Genomic DNA, 24,238 nt, shown 5'->3' with positions numbered 1-24,238 from the left:
GTGGCTTCGTGGGCATCTGTACCATGTTTCTAAGCCCTTCATGCACACTGGCTTGGAGTTCATTCTGAGCAGTTCCAATGGATGGATAGATGCATTTTAATAGATGCCATATATATTTTTTTTTTCTTTGTGAGGAAGATCAGCCCTGAGCTAACATCATGCCAATCCTCCTCTTTTTGCTGAGGAAGACTGGCCCTGAGCTAACATCCGTGCCCATCTTCCTCCACTTTATGTGGGATGCTGCCACAGCATGGCCTGACAAGCGATGTGTCGGTGTGTGCCTGGGATCTGAACCAACAGTGGAGTGCGTGCACTTAGCCGCTACGCCACGAGGCCGGCCCTAGATTCCATTTTTTTAAAACCCTGTTTAAAATTTAACTTTGGTGAAAGAGCTCTCATTGTTTTCCTCTCTGCAGCAAAGATATATCCAGAAGAAATCACTCCACTCCTGCCAGGCATATCAGGGGAAAAGATCGCTGAGGACCAAACATGCTTTTTTCTTCAAATACTGTTGAAATATATGGTTATTCAGGTAAGAGCAAAATCGTACATAATTCGGTGATAGTCTTATTCTCAGTGGGAAAAAGAAAACATTGCTTCTTTTCTTCCCGTTTCTTCATATTTTGTTTTCTTGCTTTTTTTTTTGAGATGATTTTGTGTGATATTTCACTAATCATAGAGTATGTGCTAGGTCACTTCAGCAAAGGCTAGGCATACATACTATTTTGTGTGAGTGTGTATGTAAAGGGAAAAATTCAGTTCTCTGTCTGGGTTTACTTTCATATTATTACCACATTCACAAGAACACTTCACGTCACCAAATGTGTGGGTTTTTTCCTCCACACCAAGCAATTCTCTGTGACCCCAGCTAGATGTCCTACAATTTAATTCAATTGTGGCACTTTCTACCTGGAGATAGAATCAGATCCCACAAGTTAAGGGCTCAGTCCCATAAGACTGTTCCCACCCCACTTCAGATGCCAATTGCAAGTAGCAGGTCCCCAGGTTACTCACAACTTCTATTAGACTTGGTTACAAATCAGAGGTGACCATGGCTCCTTCCTCAGATTCAATTAATTTGCTAGAACAGCTCACAGAACTCAGGGAAACATTTATTTACATTTACAAGTTTATTAAAGAATATGATATTATATGATAAAGGATACTCATGAACAGCCAGATGAAAAGATACATGGGGTGGGGTCTGGGAGGGTCCCAAGCACAGGAGCTTCTGTCCCCATGGAGTTGGGGTGCATCACCCACCTGGAAGCTCCTTGAAACTCCTGCTATTGGGATTTTATGGAGGCTTCCTCACATAGGCATTACCAGTTATTAACTCCATTGCTGGCCCCTTTCCCCCTCTCTGGAGAAATTGGGGGGGTGCTGAAAATTCCAGGTTCTAATCATGGCTTGGTCTTTCTGGTGACCAGCCCCATTCAGGAGCCCATTCAGAGTCACATCATTAGAACAAAAGATGCTCCTAATGCTCTTATCACTTAGGGATTTACAAGGGTTTTAGGAGCTCTATGCCAGGAACTGGAGGCAGAGACCAATATGTATATTTTCTATTATCTCATAGTGTATTAAAGTATTTTTGCCTCCTTATTGCTTCCCTAACCCTGATCTCTATGCTAGTGAGATATGTTGGAGGAGGATGCAGGCCCAGAGACTGAATGGGTAGATCAGGAATAGGCAGAGCAGGCAGGGAGATTTGAACAAAAGCATATGTAATTATCTCATCGTGCCATCAACCCAGGCCTGCTTTGTGTTAACATATTCCTTTCTCTTATATTTACCAACTGGAATAATAAAATCTCTGAACTTAATTTTAAAATGAAAGCTTGTATTTCCTGCCAGCCCTGGCCCACCTCAATTCAGACGTCTGCAGGGGGCTGCAGAATACAGAACTAAATACAGGACAGAATACAGGGGTGCATGGGAATGCAGAACTAAAATCATTAATTTATGATTTCGATAGGTGACTTATGTCTCTTGGTCTATATTTCTGAGCATTGGTATGGTTCAAAAAAAAAGCTACTGAATTCTTCTCTCTTAGCAAACACTTCTCTTATCCCTGAGTTCCTCCTGGGAAGAGTCTAGTCTCTGTCCTCCCCTTCACAACCAGGTTTGTTGACATAATATTCTCTGCCAAGTCCACTTCCTCACCTAACATTCCTTTGACCCCCACTGTTACCTGCCTGTTACTGCTAAGACAGAGGCCCAAGACCATGAAGGGGTTCTAGTGGTCAAGTCCAGGGGAAGGACGCTCTTCAGTTTTTGCTGTACTAAATCTTTCAGGTTGTTTGACAATGACCCTCCTTCATGAGATTCTCTCCTCCCGTGATGTTTTCTTCTGGCTTTCCTCGTACCTTTCTTTTACTTTTCAGCTTTCTTTAGGGAGCTGTATTTCTTTCTGCTGTCCCTCAAGATTCAGTCCTCGGCTGCCCTTTCTGACTACTCTGTCCTGGCAATCTCGTGTGCTCTTCTCTCTCATTTCCTTTAGGCAGCACCAGAAATACAAGGACTCCAAAATCCTGAGAGCCAACTGGGGTATTCTGTTGTCTTCGGAAAGCCCACAGTTAAGCTCTATTGGCACATTCTGCATGCATCTCAAATTTTATTTGTTCAGAAGTGGTAGGCATTCGATCTGTCCCAGGAGATCAGCATAGAGTATTTAGAACTTGGATGTGGTGGGGTACTTGGGTTTTCTTTCTAGATGTGTCACTAATGAGCTGTGTGACCTCGGATAAGTCACATAATCCCCAGGATCCCAGTAGAGGAAGGATGCCATTGATATAGGGTGGAGGTTTTCATGCAGACTGTGAACCCCCTAAATTGTGTACAGAATTGTATACGCATGTCTGTCCCTCTCTCCTTCCCTCACCTCTCTACTTGGGTGAGACCTCAGAGCAGAGTTTCTCCTTTGGCTCACCCTGGAGAACTTCTGACGGGTTACAGACACTGAGCCCCTGTGCCTCAGGGGCAGCCAAAGCCCCTCATCCCTTTACCTCAGGTGCTGCACAAATATTATCATTTTCTAAGTGGGCTGCATCATGAAGGAATTGGGAAGCTGTGCTTTAGAGCGCTCTGTGGTCTAACACCTATTAATAAGAACCACTGGCAGATGTAGCTGGACTGGCAGGCCTAGTTTATCTTAGTTTGTAGAATGCTTTTAATAAGGAAAACGCATGTTCCAAGATTCCATGGCTTTGCCTTTGATATTGATTTTACCTGTAGGTAACACTGGATGAAATCTTGGCAAGGGATTGTTTCCTTAATTCCTGTTTGTTATAAATGACCTTTTCTGAGTTTAAAAAAAAGCATCTGTGGGGCAGTGGTGTAGTGGTTAAGTTCGCACACTCAGCTTTGGTGGCCCAGGGTTCGTGGGCTCAGATCCTGGACGTGGACCCACATACCGCTCATCAAGCCATTCTGTGGTGGCATCCCACATATAAAAAGGAAGACTAGCACAGATGTTAGCTCAGGGCCAATCTTCCTCAGCAAAATAAATAAATAAATAAATAAAGCATCTGATTCCATCTAACTAAACATTTTAAGGGTGCAAGGAATGTTAAATCATTACAAAGAACATGTGGAAAAAAATATGGGCATGATGTAGTAGTGCTAGTTTAAAAAGACGTGCTATCAGGGGCCAGTATAGTGGTTAAGTGCATGCGCTCTGCTGCTGGCAGGCTGGGTTCGGATCCCAGGCACGCACTGACGCACCGCTTGTCAGGCCATGCTGTGGCGGCGTCCCACATAAAGTAGAGGAAGATGGGCATGGATGTTAGCTCAGGGCCAGTCTTCCTCAGCAAAAAGAGGAGGATTGGCATGGATGTTAGCTCAGGGCTGCTTTTCCTCACACACACACACAAAAAAAACAAAAAAAGGAAAAAGATATGCTGTCACTGGGTGATTTTTTATTTTAATACTCAGTAAAAATGCTGCTTTAACATAGTCACTATTTTGTTTTAAAGTATTCATTCTTATCATCTTTTGAGTTTTAAGATATGATTTCATTACATGATTGTCAATATTATTTGTCAAGTTTTTTATTTAGGATAGGAATTTTAATAGTATGATAGCATTTCAGTTTAGTATACATTAATTTGAAATGTAAATATACAATATGTTCTTTTCCACATATTATCCAAAGGCTGCAAGCTTGGAGTGGAAGAATAAGGAGAATCAAGATACTGGTTTTAAATTTCTTTTTACATTGTTTCGAAAGTATTATCTTCCTCATTTATTTCCATCATTTACTAAGTTAACAAACATCTACAAACCTGTACTTGGTAAGTACTGATTGAGCCGTATATAGAGGACATCCACAGGGAGGCTGTACTGTCTCTTTCAAAGAGACTTTTGATTATTTAAAAGTAAAATAGTCATTTTATTCTTATATTTAATGGTAACTTTATTGTAAGAGGTTTAAAGTTTCCTAATAAATGATTTTAACTATTTGTACAAACTAAGATGTACCTCAACTCACAGCAATAAAGGGAAACGTGGCTCCTATGCTTACAAATAATATGGAATGTATTATTTTTTGGTGTAATTATATTTAAAATCTTTTAATATATAAAAGAAGCTTGCATTTCCTTAAGGCTTCTGTTAAGGTGGTGGAATATAGTGACCCCAGACCTTGCTCAGTGGCCAGGCAGGCCAGCCCTGGCCACATAGCTGCACACAGTTTGTCCTTACTTTCATATTGGACCTTTTATCCCACAGGTACCACTTACTTACTTACTTATGAAAGGGCAGATGTTTGGGCAATTGGGCAACCTAGGGACAGCAAGCGCCAGAGGGGAAAGAAACAGCAGAGAATTTCTAATTTAGCTCCTAAAGCTTTCCTTCTACAAGAAATGAGGACTGGGCTGGCCCGGTAGCTTAGCGGTTAAGTGCGCGCGCTCCGCTACTGGCGGCCCGAGTTCGGATCCCGGGAGCACATCGACGCGCTGTCTCTCCGGCCATGCTGAGGCCACGTCCCACATACAGCAACTAGGAGGATGTGCAACTATGACATATAACTATCTACTGGGGCTTTGGGGGGGAAAAAAAAAGGAGGAGGATTGGCAATAGATGTTAGCTCAGAGCCGGTCTTCCTCAGCAAAAAGAGGAAGATTAGCATGGATGTTAGCTCAGGGCTGATCTTCCTCACAAAAAAAAAAAAAAAGAAATGAGGACTCACAGGACAGTAGCATTCCTGAGATATGTGGAGGTGGGAGGCAAATCTTCCTCTCATTATTTTTAAAGTGGGTGAAATTAGTTAAAATGAAGGAACATTTTTTTTTTTTTTTTTTATTCATTTATTTCCCCCCAAAGCCCCAGTAGATAGTTGCATGTCATAGGTTCACATCCTTCTAGTTGCTGTACGTGGGACTCGGCCTGGGGTTGGACGGAGAAGTGGTGCCTCGGGGCACGCCCGGGATCTGAACCTGGGCCGCCAGCATCAGAGCGAGCGCACTTAACCGCCAAGCCACAGAGCCGGCCCTGAAGGAACATTTTGGATGGGAAAAGGTCACAGCAGACGTTAATCCATCTGGGGAATGTAGACAACTAATTCAGTCGTCTATGGGTGTTTATTTGTACACACACACACTCGAGCGAGGGGAAAACAGCTGAAGCTCAGTGCATTCTGAAAGATGTGGAAACACTGACGTTTAGGGGTACTGAGTATATATTTTCTTAGCTATATCTATGTGGGTATTTTTTTCAAAATTTATTTCTGATTTTATAAGTAGTCTATATTCATTGTGGAAAATATACTATATTGTTAGTATTCTGAGGTTAAAAGTTATTTGCTGAGAATTTTTCTGCAGGTACATGCAGGTACCTTCATGTGTACAAAAATTAGTAAGAGAGTTGGACTTACAGCAAGTAGTATCTCAAATCCAATACTCTATAATTGTCATCTTGATTATGGAATTTAAAGAATGAGGGATGGATCTCTTATTAATTCTTTGAAAATGGTGGTGTCTTATACCTCAAAGATGAAACATGACTTTCAAGTTCTTTCAGACATAAAGTAGATTATACTGATTCTATTCCTTTGGATTCATTTAAAGGAAAAGGATTTGATTAGTGCAGTGTTGGATGTTAAAATGCCTAAAATGATGAAAAAATGTCTATACATGCTTTTACATTTGTTCTAGTCATAAAATAAGATTAAATTAGTTATAACATATGTGAAAAGATTTTCACTATTACAATCTCATGTAATTTCTCAAATGTGTTAAAAAGAGTTATCAGCTTAGTTTTCCCACAGCTATATATCATAGTTGTAAGTGAACAATAACAACCACCATCACCCTGTCTTGGTCAGATTGCAAGGTTGAATCAGAAATGAGCCTACCAAAAGTTGCCATTTTTAATCATTTCTGATTTTTTAACCTTAGTTACTATTTAAACAGTCAAATATATGTCTATTTAATTGGAAATTGAAACATTTATAGGGGTTGTATAATTAAGAATCACTAACCTAATCATGTGTTCTTTTTTCTTCCAGACATCCCCCATTTGAGACCAAAGCCAGTGTACGTTACTACAACTCAAGACAATGAAAACATTTACAGTACAAAAATTCCATACATGGCAGCTCGTGTTGTCTTTATTAAGTGGATTGTAACTTTCTTTTTGGAAAAAAAGTATCTAACTACAACACAAAACACTAAAAATGGAGTTGATGTATTGCCTAAAATCATACAGGTATGTCATTCATTGTCTTTTTGTCTCTTAATACTTTTGTAATAACACGCACTGACACATACCAAAGTAATTGATTATTAGAGTTACTGGCTTTTACAGGTTTTCGGTTATAGAGACTTGATTTTATTGATGTGCTCTGTCTGTCATGCTGAGGCTTCAGAGGAAGCTGTGAGTTAGAAGGACTTGCTATGCTCTCTTGGCATTACTATAACGAGGCAACCTTGGGGCGAGGGAGGCATTCTGATAAGATGGCTGTTGTGTGCACACTCCTGGCTCCTCTCATTTTCCCTCCTTCACTCAAGTACTAGTGACCTCTAAGCATAAGACCAAGGGCCTGTCTTACCCTTGCTAGTTCCCAGCATCTGGAATGCCCTCAGGAATTGTGCAGGTGGGCCATGGAGAGGACCTGTGAGACTGCCAAGTGCTCTCTGGGTCTCAGGGGAAGGAGTGGATCAGCAGCTCAGGATTTCGGGATGGTTGTTGAGCCATCATGGAGGTCCCTAGAAGAGAACGCTGCTTCTCCACCTTCTTGTGTGGGGCCTACGGTGCCTTCTCTCTATTGTTGGCCTTGGTCAGACACAAATGGGGCTTTCCCAGCAGGCTGAGTTGCTGCAGGACTTTGGGCTGGGTAGACAGGGCCTCTTGTGGAAGTCAGAGAACGGCCACTGCACGAAGGGGTCGTGGTTTTGTGTGCTTTTTCTGTTGTTCCCAAGAACAGAGGCAGGAAGTGTGGTATACTTAGTGCAGGTTTGCTGATTCCCTGAAGTTTCCAGAAGCGTGACCTTGGCCTGAGCTGAGAGTGCACACACCTGAGGAGTAATTAGTACCTTGATGGAGGAGCACGTGGCCCCATTGACAAGAACTGACTGAAGAACTGGAGGAACTTATTTTCAAAGAAGTCTGAGGGAGCTAATCATTATAACAAAACCAACAAAAGACTTGGTGAAAGAAAGTTTAAAAAAACCTTAAGTTTCTTAATTTAAAAATTTAATAGGTAAACTGAAAAAGGTAATGATTGTTGCTGAGAACAAAATTGGTTTTGTGAGGAAATATCCCACAACACTGAGCAAAAATTCAAAGAGATGGAAATCAGAAGTTAATAAATAAGACCTGAGGACAGATCCAGACCTACCTTGCAAATATTGTGAGGGCAGAAGGAGAGAAGAATAAGTAATAATTGAACTAATAAAAAGAAAAAGCTGAAAAAAGTCATGTCTTAGATAACTGAAAAGGCCTTTGAGTCCCAGGAAGAATTAGCTAAACAGACACAAACCTAAACAGACATTTGACTTTCAGGGATTAAGAAAAAATTATTCAGACTTTCAGGCAGAAACCAGAGGTTCCTTCAAAGCAATGAGACTGAGATTAGCGTTGAATAGATAATCTAATTTATAGCCCTGAAAGCTGAAAGAACCTGTCTGTCTATCTCTTTCTCAGATCCTTGCTTCATATCATGTACATAAGCAAATATCAGATTGGCTTAAGGTTTAAATTGATTTAACATCTAAATATAAAAACAAAATAATAAAGAATTTAGGAGAAAATCTAGGGGAATGTATAAATTTGGGAAGTGGTAGACCACCCAACGTAGAGATAAGGCCCACAAGCCATAGAACAGATGAGGTTCAACTTTAAAGATTTTATTTATTTATTTTTTCCCCCCAAAGCCACAGTTGATAGTTGTATGTCATAGTTGCACATCCTTCTAGTTGCTGTATGTGGGACGCGGCCTCAGCATGGCCAGAGAAGCGGTGCGTCTGTGTGCGCCCGGGATCCGAACCCGGGCCGCCAGCAGCGGAGCGCTCGCACTTAACCGCTAAGCCACGGGGCCGGCCCAAGGTTCAACTTTAAAAACATAGAAAACGGTTTATATGTCAAAAGATAGCATAGAGCCACACCCATGCACTAGACTGTGAAAAGCATTTGTAACATCATGGCTGTTAAGAGAGTTCATATTTCCACTGTATAAAGAGTGCCTACAAATTGATAAGAAGACAAACAGCCCAATAGAAAAGTGGACAAAGGAGATGAAAGGGAAGTTCACAGAAGAGGAAATAAAAATGTCCCTCGATTTCACCAGCAGTCAGGGAAACACAGTTCTGAACCATGATGAGGGATGTTTATTCATCCATCAGGTGGACAAAAACTAAAAATCGTCAGGCAGGCAAAAATTTGCATGAAATTGTATATAAGAAACTCAGTCACACTCTTTGATAAACTTCACACTGCATTTTGTGTGGTTGTTCAGTCAATTCAAAACAGTCTGTTTAAAGCATGTAACTTTTTGGGCCAGCCCCGGTGGCCTAGTGGTTAAGTTTGGCACACTCTTCTTCAATGGCCCGGGTTCAATTCCTGGGCACAGACCTACACCACTCGTCTGTCAGTGGCCATGCTGTGGTGGTGGCTCATGGAGAAAAAAACCAGGAAGATTGGCACTGGATGTTAGCTCAGGGCAAATCTTCCTCAGCACAAAAAAAAACGATGTAACTTTCTCCTACCTGGTTTCAGAATTTCGAAAAACCATCACCTGGATTTATTGAAAATAAATTGCTCATTCTTGAAAAATACATTTGGATGATATGTAACAAGAATAGCAAATTAAGCACTGCTTTCAAGGTTCTGATTTTTTTCCCTCAGTTGACCCTTCACATTTGTGGGTCATCTGCTTTATTATCTAGCTTTTTCAGTGTCATAGGATCTGACCTCCTGAATCAATTAGGATGGTTCTATCATCTTAACAGAAAAAAGATCCCAGAACTTCAACGGTCTTAAACATAAAAGAAATATTTTAATCTTGTAAAAAAAAGAAGCTCATGATGAGGGTGGCTGAGAATATGATTCACTCACGCTCTATGATTCTTCGTAGTTTTCTCTCCTCTGCCCTTTTCCCTCTGGCAGGTTTATCTTTGCTTCCCTGATGATTACAAGATGGCTGCCAGCAGCTGGGGCGCACTGCTTTTCTTGTTCAGTTACAGAGACAATCCGAAATATAAAGCCTTTCCCTTTTGTCTGAGTGGAACAACTTAGGTTACCTGCCTACTTGTAGAACAATAACAAGGCACTGAATGGCTTACAGCTGAGTATGTGAATGGCAGAGAAGGGCCGTGATTAGCTTCCATGAGGCAGAATGTTCCCCTGGTTCTGTGGGTGGAGTCAGCTTCCTGTGAGTCAGGCAGGAGGAGCACTGGGGTTCTGTTAGGGAGGGGGAATGGATGCTGGGCAGACAACCACCTGTGCCCAAGGCTACCATACCCTGCAGGTGGCCGCACCTAGAAATGGCCACTGCCGTTGTAGAGACTGTTAATACACCTCACAGTAAGTTGTTATTAGTTTCCTATTGCTGCAAGTTACCACAAACTTAGTGGCTTGAAACAACACAAATTTACTATCTTGCGGTTCTGGAAGTCAGAAGTCCAAAATCAGTCTCAGTGGGATAAAATCAAGGTCTTGGCAGGTCCGTGTTTCTTCTGGAGGCTCTAGAAGAGAATCTCTTTTCTTGCCTTGTCCAGCTTTTAGAGGCTGCCTGCATTCCTTGGCTCATGCCCCCTCAACACATTACCTTTTTTCCCTCTGTTTCCATCTTCACATCGCCTTCTCTGTGTCTCCTCCTCCTGCCTCCTTATGGATCCTTGTGATTATGTTGCACCACTCAGATAAACCAGGGTAATTTCCCCATCTCAACACCTTTAACGTAACCACACCTCCTAAGACCCTTTTGCCAGGGAAGGTAACATGTTCAAAGGTTCGGGGGATTAGTGCAAGGACAACTTTGTGGCGGGGGAGGGAGGGTTCGTTATTCAGCTTATCAGTTTTCTCTTGTATTCCTTTCTCTGCCTTACAGCTGTGTTTTCCAGCTCATCTCACACGTCTCTCCTGTGGTCCACTCTTCATTTACATTGTACATGAGAAAAAGCAGCAATTTAAACAATTGAATATTAAATTTTGGAAATGGAGTTACAGGAATAAAAGCACATATAATTACATTTGCCTCCTGAAAGTTTTTGTTTTAAATTTCAAATTTAATATAGTTTTACTCATGTAAATTGAATATTACTTTGAAAATCTCTTTTCAAAGAATATGCTGCTCTTGTAAAGCCCTTTAAAACAGTATTTTAAGTGCTGCTTCCAAATAGAGTTCACACTTTTGTCACTAATACTATGTTAAAGGTCATGTATGAGGTAGGTTTTCTGTGTTTTTTTTTCCCCCAAGTGAATTTACTTCTTCTTGATCTAAATCTAATACCTTCGACAGTGTTTTTCACCAGAGAGAAAAGGAATTAGTGCATCTTCTAGACTTAGCTTACTTACCACTTGGAGAATCTGGTTTAACAAATTTTCTTGTTCAGTGGTGTCATTCATGGGAGAATGAAAATACAGCTGCTCATACATCCCGTACTATGTTGGCAACAACAACAACAACAAATCCCCCTCTCAAATCTGAGCATTCTTAGTACATCAGTTCAGCTGAAAATGTTTTCCGTGAAGTATTATTGATTCCTTAGTAATTCATTTTTGCATAAAATAGTGCATTAGAGAAAGCAGAGTGGTGATTATAAAATTTCAGCAGCGACTTTTTACCGGTTCTGTATGCACATGAATTAAACATTAAAACTCAAAGACGTCCATTAGGGAATGAAAAAAAGTTTGAGATGGTAAGACAGTTGATCACATTTACTTGTGTGATAACTCTTTAGTTAAAGTACCACTTTTACTAATTCTGAACCAACCCTTCAATAATGATTCATGGGCTGTGGGTTTCCTGAAATTGTTGTATTTCATGGGATGAACAGTCAGAAAAAGTGAATTACACAAACTGTCAGCCCTACAGGAGTTTGTATATTGTATAAACTTGTTTGTTTGCTGACTACCCCTGTAGTACTCTCTGTGTTCTTAAGCTCCACCAAGGCAAACGTAGGCTGCCCCCAACTGTGTAGGTAAATCACCACGGGGGGATTGAGTGGCATTAGGCATCACCAACAGAATGACAGTTGCATCCTCTCATTTCACACTTGCTTTGTGGGTGTCCTCGTTTAGCCTGACCCTGAGGGTGAACAAGTCTCAGTATGAGCTGTGGGTTGAGAAGAAACCAGGGTGGTAGGGAGGGTGGAGGGGAAGGATTAAGTGACAGCTTGTATCACGCAGTTTCCTGAGCCCTGGCAGCACAGGCCTGGTCTAAGCAGATATGTCTGTTTCACTGACTAAGCCTTCTTCATACACCAAAGAGGTAAAAGTCATCTTTGCGTTTACCACTGGAATCAACTAATGCTAAATAATAGTTGAGAATTCTAGCTTGATTGTAGTAGGCGGAAAATGGACCTCTTTCTATGGTTAATTCTTGTTCATGCTCTTACTGTTAATCTGTGTAAAAGAGACAAGAAATGAGTAGATTTGGATTATCGGTTAGTTTACATTCTCATCACTTACTATAATTATCAATGCCTGTCAAAACATATAGATGTTTTTGAAAGGCCGCCTTTTGCAGAAGGTCTGTGGACTAGAGGAGGTTAAGAAAAGCATCCTTTTATCAAGAGAAGTGGTTTTCAATTTATGGTATGATGGGAAATCCATATATGTTACCATATGTTCTATTTCGATAACAGAGCTCAGTTTTTAAATGACTGGGTGCCTTTAAACATAATTCTTTATGTACAATGTTTTAGTTATTTAATTGTTGTGTTATCTAATGACCTTAAACCTCAGTGGTTTAAAACAACAACCCTTTTATCATGTTACATATTTCACTTTTTGGGCCAAGAATTTGGGCACGATTTGGTTGGGCAGTTCTCGTGCTTCTTGCAGCATTAACTGAGGTCAATGGATGGTAGTCTTCAGCTGGAGGCTGATTGGTCTGGAGGGTCCAAGATGACGTCATTCACGTGACTGTTACTTTGTTGGGTGCAATTGGAAGGCTGGGCTCCACTGGGCCTCCCTTTCCATGTAGTCTCTCTAGCAGGCTAGATGGACTTCTTCCCTGGCTGCTCAGGGCTCCAAGGGCAAATGTTCCAAGAGATGGGAAGTGGTAACTGTCAACTTCTTGGGCTTGGGCCTGAAACTGGCACAGGTCTCTTCCATTCTATTCTGCTGGTTAACACAGTCACACAGTCCATGTGGATCAAAGGGAGGGGTTATAGACTTTACCTTTCTAAGTAAGGAGTGTCAAAGAATTTGTGGCCATTTTTAATTTGCTACATAAGTATGTATATATGTGGGGTTTTTTTTCTTTTTGGACCTGTGGGGAAAATGGATGAGAGTTATTGATCAAAAATTCGCAGGTTATGGAGAGACATTAGGCTTAATCCAACCACCATGCTTTACAGATTGAAAAAACACGTGTCAGTAAAAATGAGTAAAATTTTGTTTCTCTATGGAAGGTAATTGATCCATCAAAAAGATGAACTAATTTCTATAGGATAGCTCACCTCACAGTGTGACAGTGCCTTTAATAAACCACACAGGCTTAATAGCTAAGGCAGGAAGAGAAAAGTTATTATAAATATTATCTTCCATTAATTTTCCCAGAGATTACTATTTGGATATCTGCTTTGCTTTCAAACTGTCTTTGGTAGTTACTGAAATTACTATTTTGTACTACTCATATCTTAGTTACTTCTTGTGAAAAATATTCACGGTGGGTAGAATTTTAGTGGTATTTGGGTTAAATATTTTTGACACTTAAAAGTTTAATAGTAGAATTTACAAAGATGAAGCATAATTATACATGTATTATGTTTGGCGGAAACCTTTAATTCTATGGAGAAATGAGAGCAGAAATCAGCGTTAAACTTTGTGAGTCATTGCATGAATTATTTTATTTCTTTGTGCTCTTAAAGTCTTCTGAATATTTAAGGTTTTATAAATATTTCAGTTAAGTTTGATCTGAGATTGTGAATATAAAACTCAGGTCAAGGTTTTTCTCATAAATGCCCTTTAAAGATCTTGGCATTTCTCCATCAAGGTGTCACAGAGTCTTAAGAATCAAATGATGCTTCCCACATTATGGCTGCGAAAAAATCCACCGAATTTTCAAATCTCTCTGACCGTAGAGTAAGTGCTGAAGTGGAGAGACCAAAGGTGATACTAATATAAATTCATTTACACATTAATCTAGTCTGTGATTCTACAAATATAAATAAACTTTTTAGGTTGATAAAATTTCACAACTTCCCTCCCTGCAATAATCTTAGTAGTTTTCCTGTTAAAATAACTGAGTTGGGGAGGGGTTAGTTGGTGAACTGGAAAATTGGTAAGTATAGGTACCGGATCCCTTTGTGCTTTGAGCAGTGCTGGTTTCCAGCTTGCTATCAAGTTGATGGTAACCAGAGCTCTTTAAAATGAAGCAAGTCTTCAGTTTTGCTAGATGTTCTTGAGTGTCGAATAGGGTCACTCAGAAGTGGTCATGACTTTCTTCCAGACTGTCAGTGGTGGTGCGGTGCAAGAGAGGGCACCAGAGATGGATGGTGGCGGGCCCACAGAGCAGGACAAAAGCCATTCTAACAGCAGCACCTTGTCCGACCGAAGACTCAGCAACTCAAGCCTTTGTAGCATTGAAGAAGAGCACCGAACAGTGTATGAAATGGTGCAGCGGATTCTCTTGTCAACTCGAGGTTATATCAATTTCGTCAATGAAGTATTTCACCAGGTTAGTGTGTGTGTGTATGTGTGTGTGAGATAGATTCCTGAAATTGAAGAGAGATTTGTTCTTGTTCTTTTATTCATAGTACTCCAAGAAATACTATTGATGGGTTGGCCTAAATTACACGACTGAATAATGATCCCTCTGATCCTGCTTTTAATGAAATCATCAACACTCATGTAGAGTGGTGTGATTTTGTTTCTTTTGTGATTTTTAAAAATTTTGTTTTTGTAAAATTCCTACATATGGAGCGAAAATTCTATATTTGAGCAAAATCATCCCATAATTACCCTCATGTTTCCGTAACAAACTTTAAACCCAGAGGTAGATGGGAAGAAAGCTGTTCCTGAATACTCATCAGCAAGTGAACATAGCAAAGAAGAGCCCGAGGCTGCAGTGTTCCCAGGGTCTAAGGGAGCTCTCTAATGAGCTGCAGGTTTCGGGAAACAGTTCTATTTTCCCTGCAAAGGCATATGGCAGTACATATGATAGAAGTATTTATGGCGTAAGGGGAAAAAGGTGAGTGAGGAGAGGAATAAAAGGAAAGAAAGGAGTTGAGGCCAAGTCATTGAAATAACAGACCTGTGGTGGAAACTGGTGGTTGAAAAGGTGTTGGGAAGAGCAGAGTACAAAAGGGAAAACGGTGTGAGCAAGGGAAGAAGACAGAAGAGATCAGAGGCTGGGGCAATGATTAGCAGTCATGGGTGACAACTGGGGGGCTGACCCTGCCCCCCAGGGGACATTGGGCAATGTCTGGAGACATTTTTGGTTATCACAATAGGGGAGGGGGACAGTGCTACTGACATCTAGTGGGTAGCAGCCAGGGATGTTGTTCAACATCCTACAAGCACAGACAGCTTCCCTCCAACCCATGAGAAGAAAAATCTGGCCCAAAATGTCGGTAGTGCTGCTGTGGAGAAACCGTGAGCTGTAACCGTCTGGCAGAGAAAGCAGAACCCTCAGTGCAGTTGAGAAGACAGAAGCTCTGTAGCCCGGGGTGGAGCCACTGACCGCCTGCGTCTTGGTCCTGGTGTCCTGGAAAACAGAGAGAATGGCTCTTGTGTGGGTGTGTGTATGACGGGGGAATGGTTGTTTAGTCCATGCACTGGAACAGAAGGTGAGACCCTTGAAAGACAGAGACCTGTTATTGGTGAGGAGAAGAGGAAGACTCCTGTACATGTATGAGCAGTGCACACGCACCATGAAGACCTTTTTATGGAGAGGCAGGATTTCCAAATAGTGAATGATGAACGCTTCGCTTCTGAGACTTTCATAAAAAAAAATCAACCCAGAATGAAACTCTGTAATGCTTACTCTGTAAGCGTAATCCACAGCAATCTAGAGGTTTTACCATATTTTGTATTTTAATGAATAAAAAATTTCTACTTAAGAAAATTTGTTTAATCTGCAATTAAAATTCCTCTTATAAAATGTTTTTCTGATTTTGTGGCCCAGCACTGCTTTGGTTCTTCTCACTGCCTGACAGTGTCTTCGTCTCTGTTTCATTTTTTGGTCCCTCTTGTTCACTCTAAATTAGCAAAGTTGGCCAAAATTCTGGGCTGGAGCCTCTGCTTCTGGAACTCCACGCTTGCCTCCTTGGGGCCTTCAACTGCTTGCCCAGTGCCAGCAACCACTGTGGCACATGACTCCCAATCAAGCCTTTTGTCCAGATCTTGCTTCTTAATTCCACACTTGCCCTTTAAAATGCCCACATGCCATCTCATCCGTCGTTGCTGTGGTATCTTAATGATAACAAGGCCAAAGCTAAGCTCATTTCCTTCCCTAACATCAGCTTCTCCTCCTGATTTGACTGCTTCTTTAAAGGGACCTGTGTTCTTAGATGCATATAATTTTCACCCTTCTCGGATCCTCATCAACTTCTCCTATGAGCTGTCACTGGGCAAGTCATGCAAGGGGCTCTCTCACTCCCTTTCTCTCCTTTTCCTTTGACCATGGTTGGCAGCACGCTCCTTGGAGCCCCACACCTTCTGTGTCATCCCTTTTTAATCTACGCTGTACACATCATGCTGCCAAAACATTCTTTTGTCATAATAGTCCATGATTTAAAAATCTGTCCTATTCTCTCCATTAATGTTGCATAGTCGTGTTCCTGTTTTACACGTGGAAGCTAAAGATTTAATTTGAATTGAAATAGTCAGGATCCTGGAGAGCATATGATTCAGAGCAGAGGTCAGTACGCTTGATGTGGTTTTACCTTTATTGTGTAATTGTCAGTTTATCGTGCACATAGTTCTGTCTGCATCCATTATTGACATCCCACTCCTGGCATTAGTGTGCTGTAAATTCTAAATTCAATCTAAATCCTAAATCCAATCTAAATTCCATTTTGAAGTAGCTTGGGTCATTGAGGTAACTGCAGACTACTTATAACTGAAGTTATGAGACATCTATGTGCCATGAAGCTCGAAAACATTTTATTTACATTTTATAATTATTCTTAATCAAATTTAGTTTGAAAGTGTATATGTGAAATTTAAAATATGAGTATTATACATTGTTAAAATACTGAAATAGAGACATTTAGGAAAAGGGGCATGGGGTTTAACATTGCCTTCTATCGCCCTCTCTTGGTCAGTGAAGAATATTTCTTTTGTGGAGGACAAAATGTGACTTCTTTCATAATAATTTTTTTCAGTTTTAAATTAAAGGCTTCAGAGTATTTAAACCTAAAGCTTATTAAATTTTAAAATATACATTCAAGAAGTACCCTTTCTCAGTGGGGAGATAAGTATGTGTATGCACTAGAGAATGGTGCGAAACAGCAGAAGATCAGATGTCCATGTGTGTGACATGGGAATAAATGCTGACGAGGGGCCATTGGGAACAGAGAGACTCACAGCAGGGGCTAATAATGGTGCAAGTCATCTTGGACTAGGTGGTTCAGTGAGTTGAAGGCAGTGGAAGTAGACGGTAACTGATGGGAGATGAGGTTCTGCAAGGTTCAGGGCAGCCTCAGTTTACTGCTGCCCCCAGCAGGCAGGCTGGCAGTGGTAGAGTGCTTCAGGTAGGACAGTTCTGGTCTCTGGGTTGCTCCATTGGAAACTTGTCTTCTAACTGGTGCTTTTCAGACTGCCTGTTGTGACAGTTCGTAGGTCATGAAATCAACTTAGTGGGTCAACAACCAGTATTTTTTTAAAAAAATAATGGAATTGAATAAAATAGGACAGACCAAAACATTTCACAGTGCAGTGCATATTGTAAGGAGTAGTATTTCTTTGTGAAACTTCTTATTTATTTATGTATATACTGTATATACAAATGCATATATCCTTCTGTAAAATGTCTTAGGTTATGACCTAAAAAGTTCAAGGCAGTGCTCTCGGGGATGTTTATTCATTAGGTTGTTTTGTTTTAAAGAATAACTTTATTTTTATTAAAGAAAGATGAATGCTCATTAGATAAACAGTCCCTCTCTATATATAATTATAGAGGAGAAAGCAAAAGCAAATCACTCAAAACACTACCATTTAAGTAACTACTATTGATGTTAGAAGAGCATCATTCTAGGTATTTCCGTATGTATATATATGGCTGCTGGCCTGGCTAGCTAGATATACAGATAAGACACTGGTAGAGAGAAGATGGGTAAGAGAGGATATAAACAGATGGAGCACAGCCTGACAGATAGATAGCAGAGCTTACAGATGAGCTGATAGAAATAAACAAAATGGCAGGCAGGCATAGAAGAACAGACAGGTCGATGTAGACAGGCCAGCTGGCAGAGATGGAAATAAGCAGGGAGGTGTAGATGTACAGGTGGATCGGTGCAGTCAGACAGACAGACAGAGACTTTGGCCGGCAGGTGTAGATGGACAGGCAGGCAGATAGCCATGGACAGAGACAGGTAAAGATGAAACCAGACGGGGCAAGGGTAGCTATGTAGAAGTGCCAGGGTGGAGGTGGGGGCTGACAGAATAACTCTGTGACGATGGAATCTTTAATTCTTAATGAATCTTTAATGGATTTTTAATGAAGATTTCTGAATTTTATTTTACTTGAATTTAACAGAAGAAAACAAAATGCAGTAATATGTTGCTTAACGATGGTTATACGTTCTGAGAAATGTGTTGTTAGGTGATTTTGTCATTGTGCAAGCATCGTAGAGTGTACTTACACAAACCTGGAAGGTATAGCCTACTACACACCTAGGCTGTATGGTACTAATCTTATGAGACCACCATCATATACGCGGTCCATCGTTGACTGAAATGTATGTGGCTCGTGACTATAAAGTGAAACTGAAGGAATTGTTGAAATTCAAATAAACATTCTTTTACCACAAGAAATATTAATTGCTAACAGATTTGTCTATAATAAAAATATTATAATAACATTAAGGTATTGGAATCACTTTTTAACTACATATTATAATTTTAGATAGCATATTGATTTCTTGTTATGAAATATGAAGAAATTAGCAGCCTTATGTTTTCTTCAGCCACCTCTTCCTATCTACTGATTTCATTGTTATAAATTTATATTATAAATTTACCACCATTTGCAGCTAGTTTTGGAATCCTAATGAGTTGTTGAGTCTTGATTCTTTATTTAGATGGATTCATTCCTTTTGGTATCCACAGTCCTAAAATACTTGCTTTGATTGACTTCTTGGTTGGCCTCATTTTGTCACTGAGTGGGTGTTTTCAGGACGGTGTCTTGGGAACTCTAGATCCTGAGTCCTTTTGTGATGGGAAATGTTTTCCTTTTGCCTTTACATGTGAATAGCAGTTTAGCTGGGTATAATAATTTTGGGTCACTCTTTCTTCCACTTAGGAATTTGTAAGTCAAAACTTATCTTTTCTATACATACAAGTCAGAAGAAGCAGGAAAACCTCACAAGGCCTTCAGTTATACAATTGAGACTTTAGAATGAATATTTTTAACCTGTTTAAAGAAACAACTGTAACAGTTGACTAAGCAGATTGGAATAGGAAAAAATAGAACTTGTAGAAGTGAAAGAAAAGTGATAATTGAAATATTAAAGGAAAGCCTCAATGGATAAGTTTAATAGCAGATTAGATCCAGCTGAAGAGAGAATAAACTGAATGACAGATCTGAAGGAATTATCCTGACTGCACCTCAGAGAGACAAAGAGATGAAAACTATGAGAGGTTGAGGCATGGAGGATAGAGTGAGAAGGTATGAAGTGTGTGTTCAACTCTCTTTTCTTTGTATTTTTTGTCTGCTATTCTACCAGTTACTGGGATTATCCTACTTATGACTGTAGATTTGTCCATATTTTCCTTCAAAGTCTATCAGTATTTGCTGTATAAATATTTGAGGCAAAATTATTAGTTGGATTTAGAATTACTATATGTTCCTTTGAATTGAATCTTTTATCATTAAGAATTTTCTCTCTTTATCTCTAGTCATGCTTTTTTGCCTCCAAGTTGATCTTGCCTATTCTTAATATAGCTCTACCAGTTTTCTTTTGGTTTGTGTTTTTGTATGATATATCTTTTTCTGACTTTTGACTTTTAACTTCCTCATATTCATATGTTTTGGATGTCTTCTTATAAATGGCATATAGTCTTTTTAGTAGTTTAAAAAATTTAATAGTTTTTAAAATTGTTTTTAAAATTGATTTAAACCTTATAATTTCTCTCTTGACTGGAGCATTATTCCATTTACATTTAACATTACAGCTGCTATAATTGTATTTAAATTTACTATCTTACTTTCTAGTTGTCTTGAATTCTTTGGCTGGTTTTTTTTTAGCATCTCATTTTTCTCCTCTACATTAGTACTTTTATATTCATTTGTAATATTTTAATGGCTGACAGCCTACAGCCCTAACTTAAAATCTAGCATTAATTTCAACTTTTCCCTCATAGCTCATTTACTTCTTCTCAGTTTATATGCCTTTCTTGTGTATTTGAAATCCATATTATGAAAATATATATTATACCTGTATGCACACACACATTTGTATATGTGCATATACATATATATAATCTATTTCCGAACTATAATTATTTTGCCCAGATTTTTTCTTTTTATTCATATATATTTTATTCATTTAGATTTATTCAAATAATTACCCTTTTTGTTGCATTTTATTCCTTAGCAAATCTCTGACCTGGGATTATTTTCCTTCTGCCTAAAGAATAACTTTTAGTATTTCTCTTAGATCAGGTCCCTCGGTAACATATTTTCTCATTTTCTTATCGGAAGATGTCTGTATTTTGCTTTCATTTTTAAGTATATTCTTTATGGATGTTGAATTCTACATAAGTAGCTGTTTTCTTTCTGCACATTGACTATTTTGATCCGTTGTTTCTTTGAGAAGTTATGTGAAGTCATGTGGTTGCTCCTTTGGAGGAAATGTGTCTGTCTTCCTCTGGCTGCTTTTAAGATTTTCTGATTGTCTTTGATTTTCAGCAGTTTTGCTGTAATACACTTTGTACTTATCTTGCTTGTGTTTCTTTGTGATGTTGAATCTGTGGATTGATATGTTTTATCAATTTTGGCAAAATTCTCAGCCATTCTTTCTTCAAATATTGTTTTTGCCACTTTTTGCTAATCTTCTTTCCTTCTGTATCTCCAACCATGCATAGGATAACCTTTTCATTGTATTCTCCCTCTTACCTTGTCTTTTGATTTAGACATCCTTTTGTCTCTCCATGCTTCATTCTGGATATTTTCTTCTAGTTTTCTCTTCAGCTGTGTCCATTCTGTTGTCGTTCTTATACACTGAGTTTTTAATTTTAGTTATTTCATTTGTCAATTTCATTTATATCTCTTTCTGATACTTAATCTAGATTTCACATACCTTTAAACTGTTGTCTATTTTTTATTGTGATTTTGTTAATATTGACTTCTTTTCTCATATTTCTGGTTTTTTCTTTTGAGGGAGATTGGCCCTGAGCTAACATCTATTGCCAATCTTCCTGTTTTTTTTTCTTTTTTCTCTTCGAAGCCCCCAGTACATAGTTGTATATCCTAGTTGTAGGTCTTTCTATTTCTTCTATGTGGGATGCCGGCTCAGCATGGCTTGATGAGTGGCGAGTATATCCACGCCCAGGACCCGAACCGGCAAACCCCTGGCTGCCAAAGCAGAACGTGTGAACTTAACTGCTACAGCACTAGGCTGGCCCTTCTGAGTTTTAATTAAGATGCCGTATATCATACTAACCAGACTGTACAAATAATTTTGGTTTTACTGTGACTTTATTTTCCTCCAGAAAGGATTTATGTTTGCTTTCTGGGGGGAATGTAACATGATATACCTTGATGTTAGATTTGGGTTACATAGTTGTCTACATTTATCAAAACTTATCAGATGGTCCACTTAAGATCTGTGCATTTCATTGTTTATGAATTTTACCTAAAGTAACACAAATAAATTTTGGACTCTAGTCAGTGATAGAGTTCAGTGATACATGCTCAAATGTACTGATATCTGCAGCTTTCTTTGAAATGCATCAAAAAGAAAATGGATTGAAACAAGGATAGAAAGGAGTGGATTGACAGATAGATATGTGGTAAAGCACATATACAAATGCTAATGGTAGAATCTAGAGGGTGGGTATATGAATGTTCACTGTAAAAGTCTTTCAACATTTTTTATATGTGTGAAAATATTTGTAATAAAATTTTGGAGCAAAATTAGAACGGGACACCATTGTACTTTGGCATATTCTTGTCTTTCTTGATCTTTATTAAGGTATGAGTCAGAATATTTGATACGTTGATACATTGCAGTCTTGTTATAATAGAAACTCCTCTATTCTGAAATTTGATGTAACATGACCACCATCTATGGAAAATTTATATATTGCATGAGCCCTTGTCACTTCAAATAAGTGACAAGGGTTAAACCCTTGAAATCTGCCTATAACTGGATCCTATAGCATGAACCTTAAGGATGGTATTAAAACAAATCTCTGAAACTTGAGATCAAGACCTAGATTCATCATTAACTAACTTTAGGAAATATTGGGACCTTGGGAAATATCTCAGGGGTTCTGAGCTTGATCTTTATTTCTCATCTATGGAATTAAAGCATTCATCAGAGTGTTGAGTACCTCTCCTTCGTGTTCACCCCCCCATACAGAAATATTCTTTAAAGCTGATACCCAAAAAGCAAATGCATATTCCATTTACATTTTTGTTATCTTATACATTAAATCAAAATTCTTATTCTACATATTAATTCAGATGTGTAAGGGGATTCTTTAATGTTAAAAAGTTCACATAAATATGCACAGTGCTACAACTGGCCAGTGGCTGTTGTTAACATCGGTATCTGTGCTCAGTAGTGCGCTGGTAAATGTTGAACAGCTGAGTCTCAAAAAAAGATGGAAAGGAGGGAGAGAGGAAGGAAAGAGAAGGAAGGGAAAGGAAGGAAGAGAAAGATAAGGAAAGAGAAAAGGCAAAAAAAGAAGAGAAAAGCCTTGATTGGTAGTGCTTGCCTACCTCTGTGGTGTAAATACTCCTGCCATGGCCAATTCAAGCTACCAACATGACGTAAGTGAACATGGAGTTGGGAAGAGATGTGACAATTGGCTGCACCTAGCTCTACTAGTATGTCTGTTATCTTATAATGTATTTCTGATTCATTGGGAAAAGTTCCCAGTTGTGCAATTATTATTGTTTATATAGCCAATTAAAATACCTGCATAGGTATGCACTTTGGCTATTTTTGTGGAAAAATTATTCATAATATAGTAGTTATTTTTAAGTTGCATTATGTTTTCTGGCCCAATTATGAAAATGCCTTTTTTCGTCAGATAAGTTTGGTGTGCACAATAATACCTGGCTCCTATAGTACATTCACAAGCTGTATGTTTCAAAGGAAAGTCTGAAGTTGGTGATGGCCGTTGGAAATGTCTGTTATATGGCTCCAGTGATCTGAGCTTGTGTAGAGTTAAAGGAAGTTTTTCTCTTTTCATTTTAGGCATTTTTGTTGCCTTCCTGTGACATAGCTGTAACAAGAAAAGTAATTCAAGTATACAGAAAGTGGATCCTCCAAGATAAACCTGTATTCATGGAGGAACCAGATAAAAAAGAAGTTGCCCAAGAAGATGCTGAAAAATTAGAATTTTCAGAGACTGACAGCAAGGAGGTAGTGTTTTATCATTTGTTGTTTTAGTTGGGAGTATATATATTTTAGCAAAGCATACCTGCCCAGTCAAGGGTCCCAGTCAGTGGGACATAGGCAGGCGGATCTTTTTTTTTTTTTTTTTTTAACATGCCTGATGTTCTCGAGTTGCTGAGTTCCGTGAGGACCTGCCTCAGTGAGGCTGCTTCTGTGCTCTGTTCAAGATCGTCCGTCATCTCCTAACCCACAGGCTAGGGCCACAAGTGCGTTACAGCTTTGTTATTCACCACCACATGAGAGTTGTTTAATAAACCATCATATTTTACACGTCTCTGTATGAGACTAAAAAACCCACTGCCTTATTGTCGACGTGTTTAAATAGCATTTGAGAAATTAAATTTAGAATGTTTTGGCAGCCTTTTCTTGTGCAGTGGCCTGCACCAGAAAAAAATCAAGATGTTATACACATGAAAGAACTAACCTAATAGTGAGTGTTATCTCCACCATAAATAAGCCTCACCGCAGGGCTGGATGCTCCTCAGAAAGCGGGTGCTGTTAGAGTGGACCTTTTAGATAAAGCTAACTTTAGGTTACCGTGTTAGATAAAGCTAGAGGCTGGGTAAATATAAAACAACAGAGTGGGACCTGTGCCTGAAACATAAAAGAAACTTGTCATATTTATAGATGTATATTTACTCTACTTTGAAATCTAGTCTGAGAAATTATTTCTAAAAGTGGGTGTTTGTTATAGCAATTAACAACAAACATTTAAAAATATTTGTAACCAAAGGCATATCACTTTTAAATATCTATATTAATTCCATAATTTTGAT

The 24,238-nt window shown here is 39.2% G+C and overlaps 1 protein-coding gene across 9 annotated transcripts in view; it reads left to right on the top strand.

Annotated features, from left to right (window-relative positions):
* The window catches only part of RALGAPA2 (Ral GTPase activating protein catalytic subunit alpha 2), a 334,286-nt gene that overhangs the window by 83,849 nt on the left and 226,199 nt on the right, over positions 1-24,238 (top strand). For 8 of the 9 annotated variants that reach the window (XM_058563323.1, XM_058563324.1, XM_058563325.1 and 5 more), the window contains 5 exons: positions 417-532; positions 4,157-4,295; positions 6,509-6,708; positions 14,120-14,347; positions 23,262-23,429. In XM_058563323.1, coding sequence (XP_058419306.1) covers positions 417-532; positions 4,157-4,295; positions 6,509-6,708; positions 14,120-14,347; positions 23,262-23,429 — 851 coding nt within the window. Of the gene's footprint in view, positions 1-416; positions 533-4,156; positions 4,296-6,508; positions 6,709-14,119; positions 14,348-23,261; positions 23,430-24,238 lie in introns of those variants that run through there. The other variant, XM_058563327.1, reaches the window with a different exon arrangement.

This window comes from Diceros bicornis, chromosome 19, assembly GCF_020826845.1.
Source record: "Diceros bicornis minor isolate mBicDic1 chromosome 19, mDicBic1.mat.cur, whole genome shotgun sequence".
NCBI classification, from domain to species: Eukaryota; Metazoa; Chordata; class Mammalia; order Perissodactyla; family Rhinocerotidae; genus Diceros; species Diceros bicornis.
Note: the sequence above shows the minus strand (reverse complement) of the source record. Positions and strands in the feature narration are given on the sequence as shown.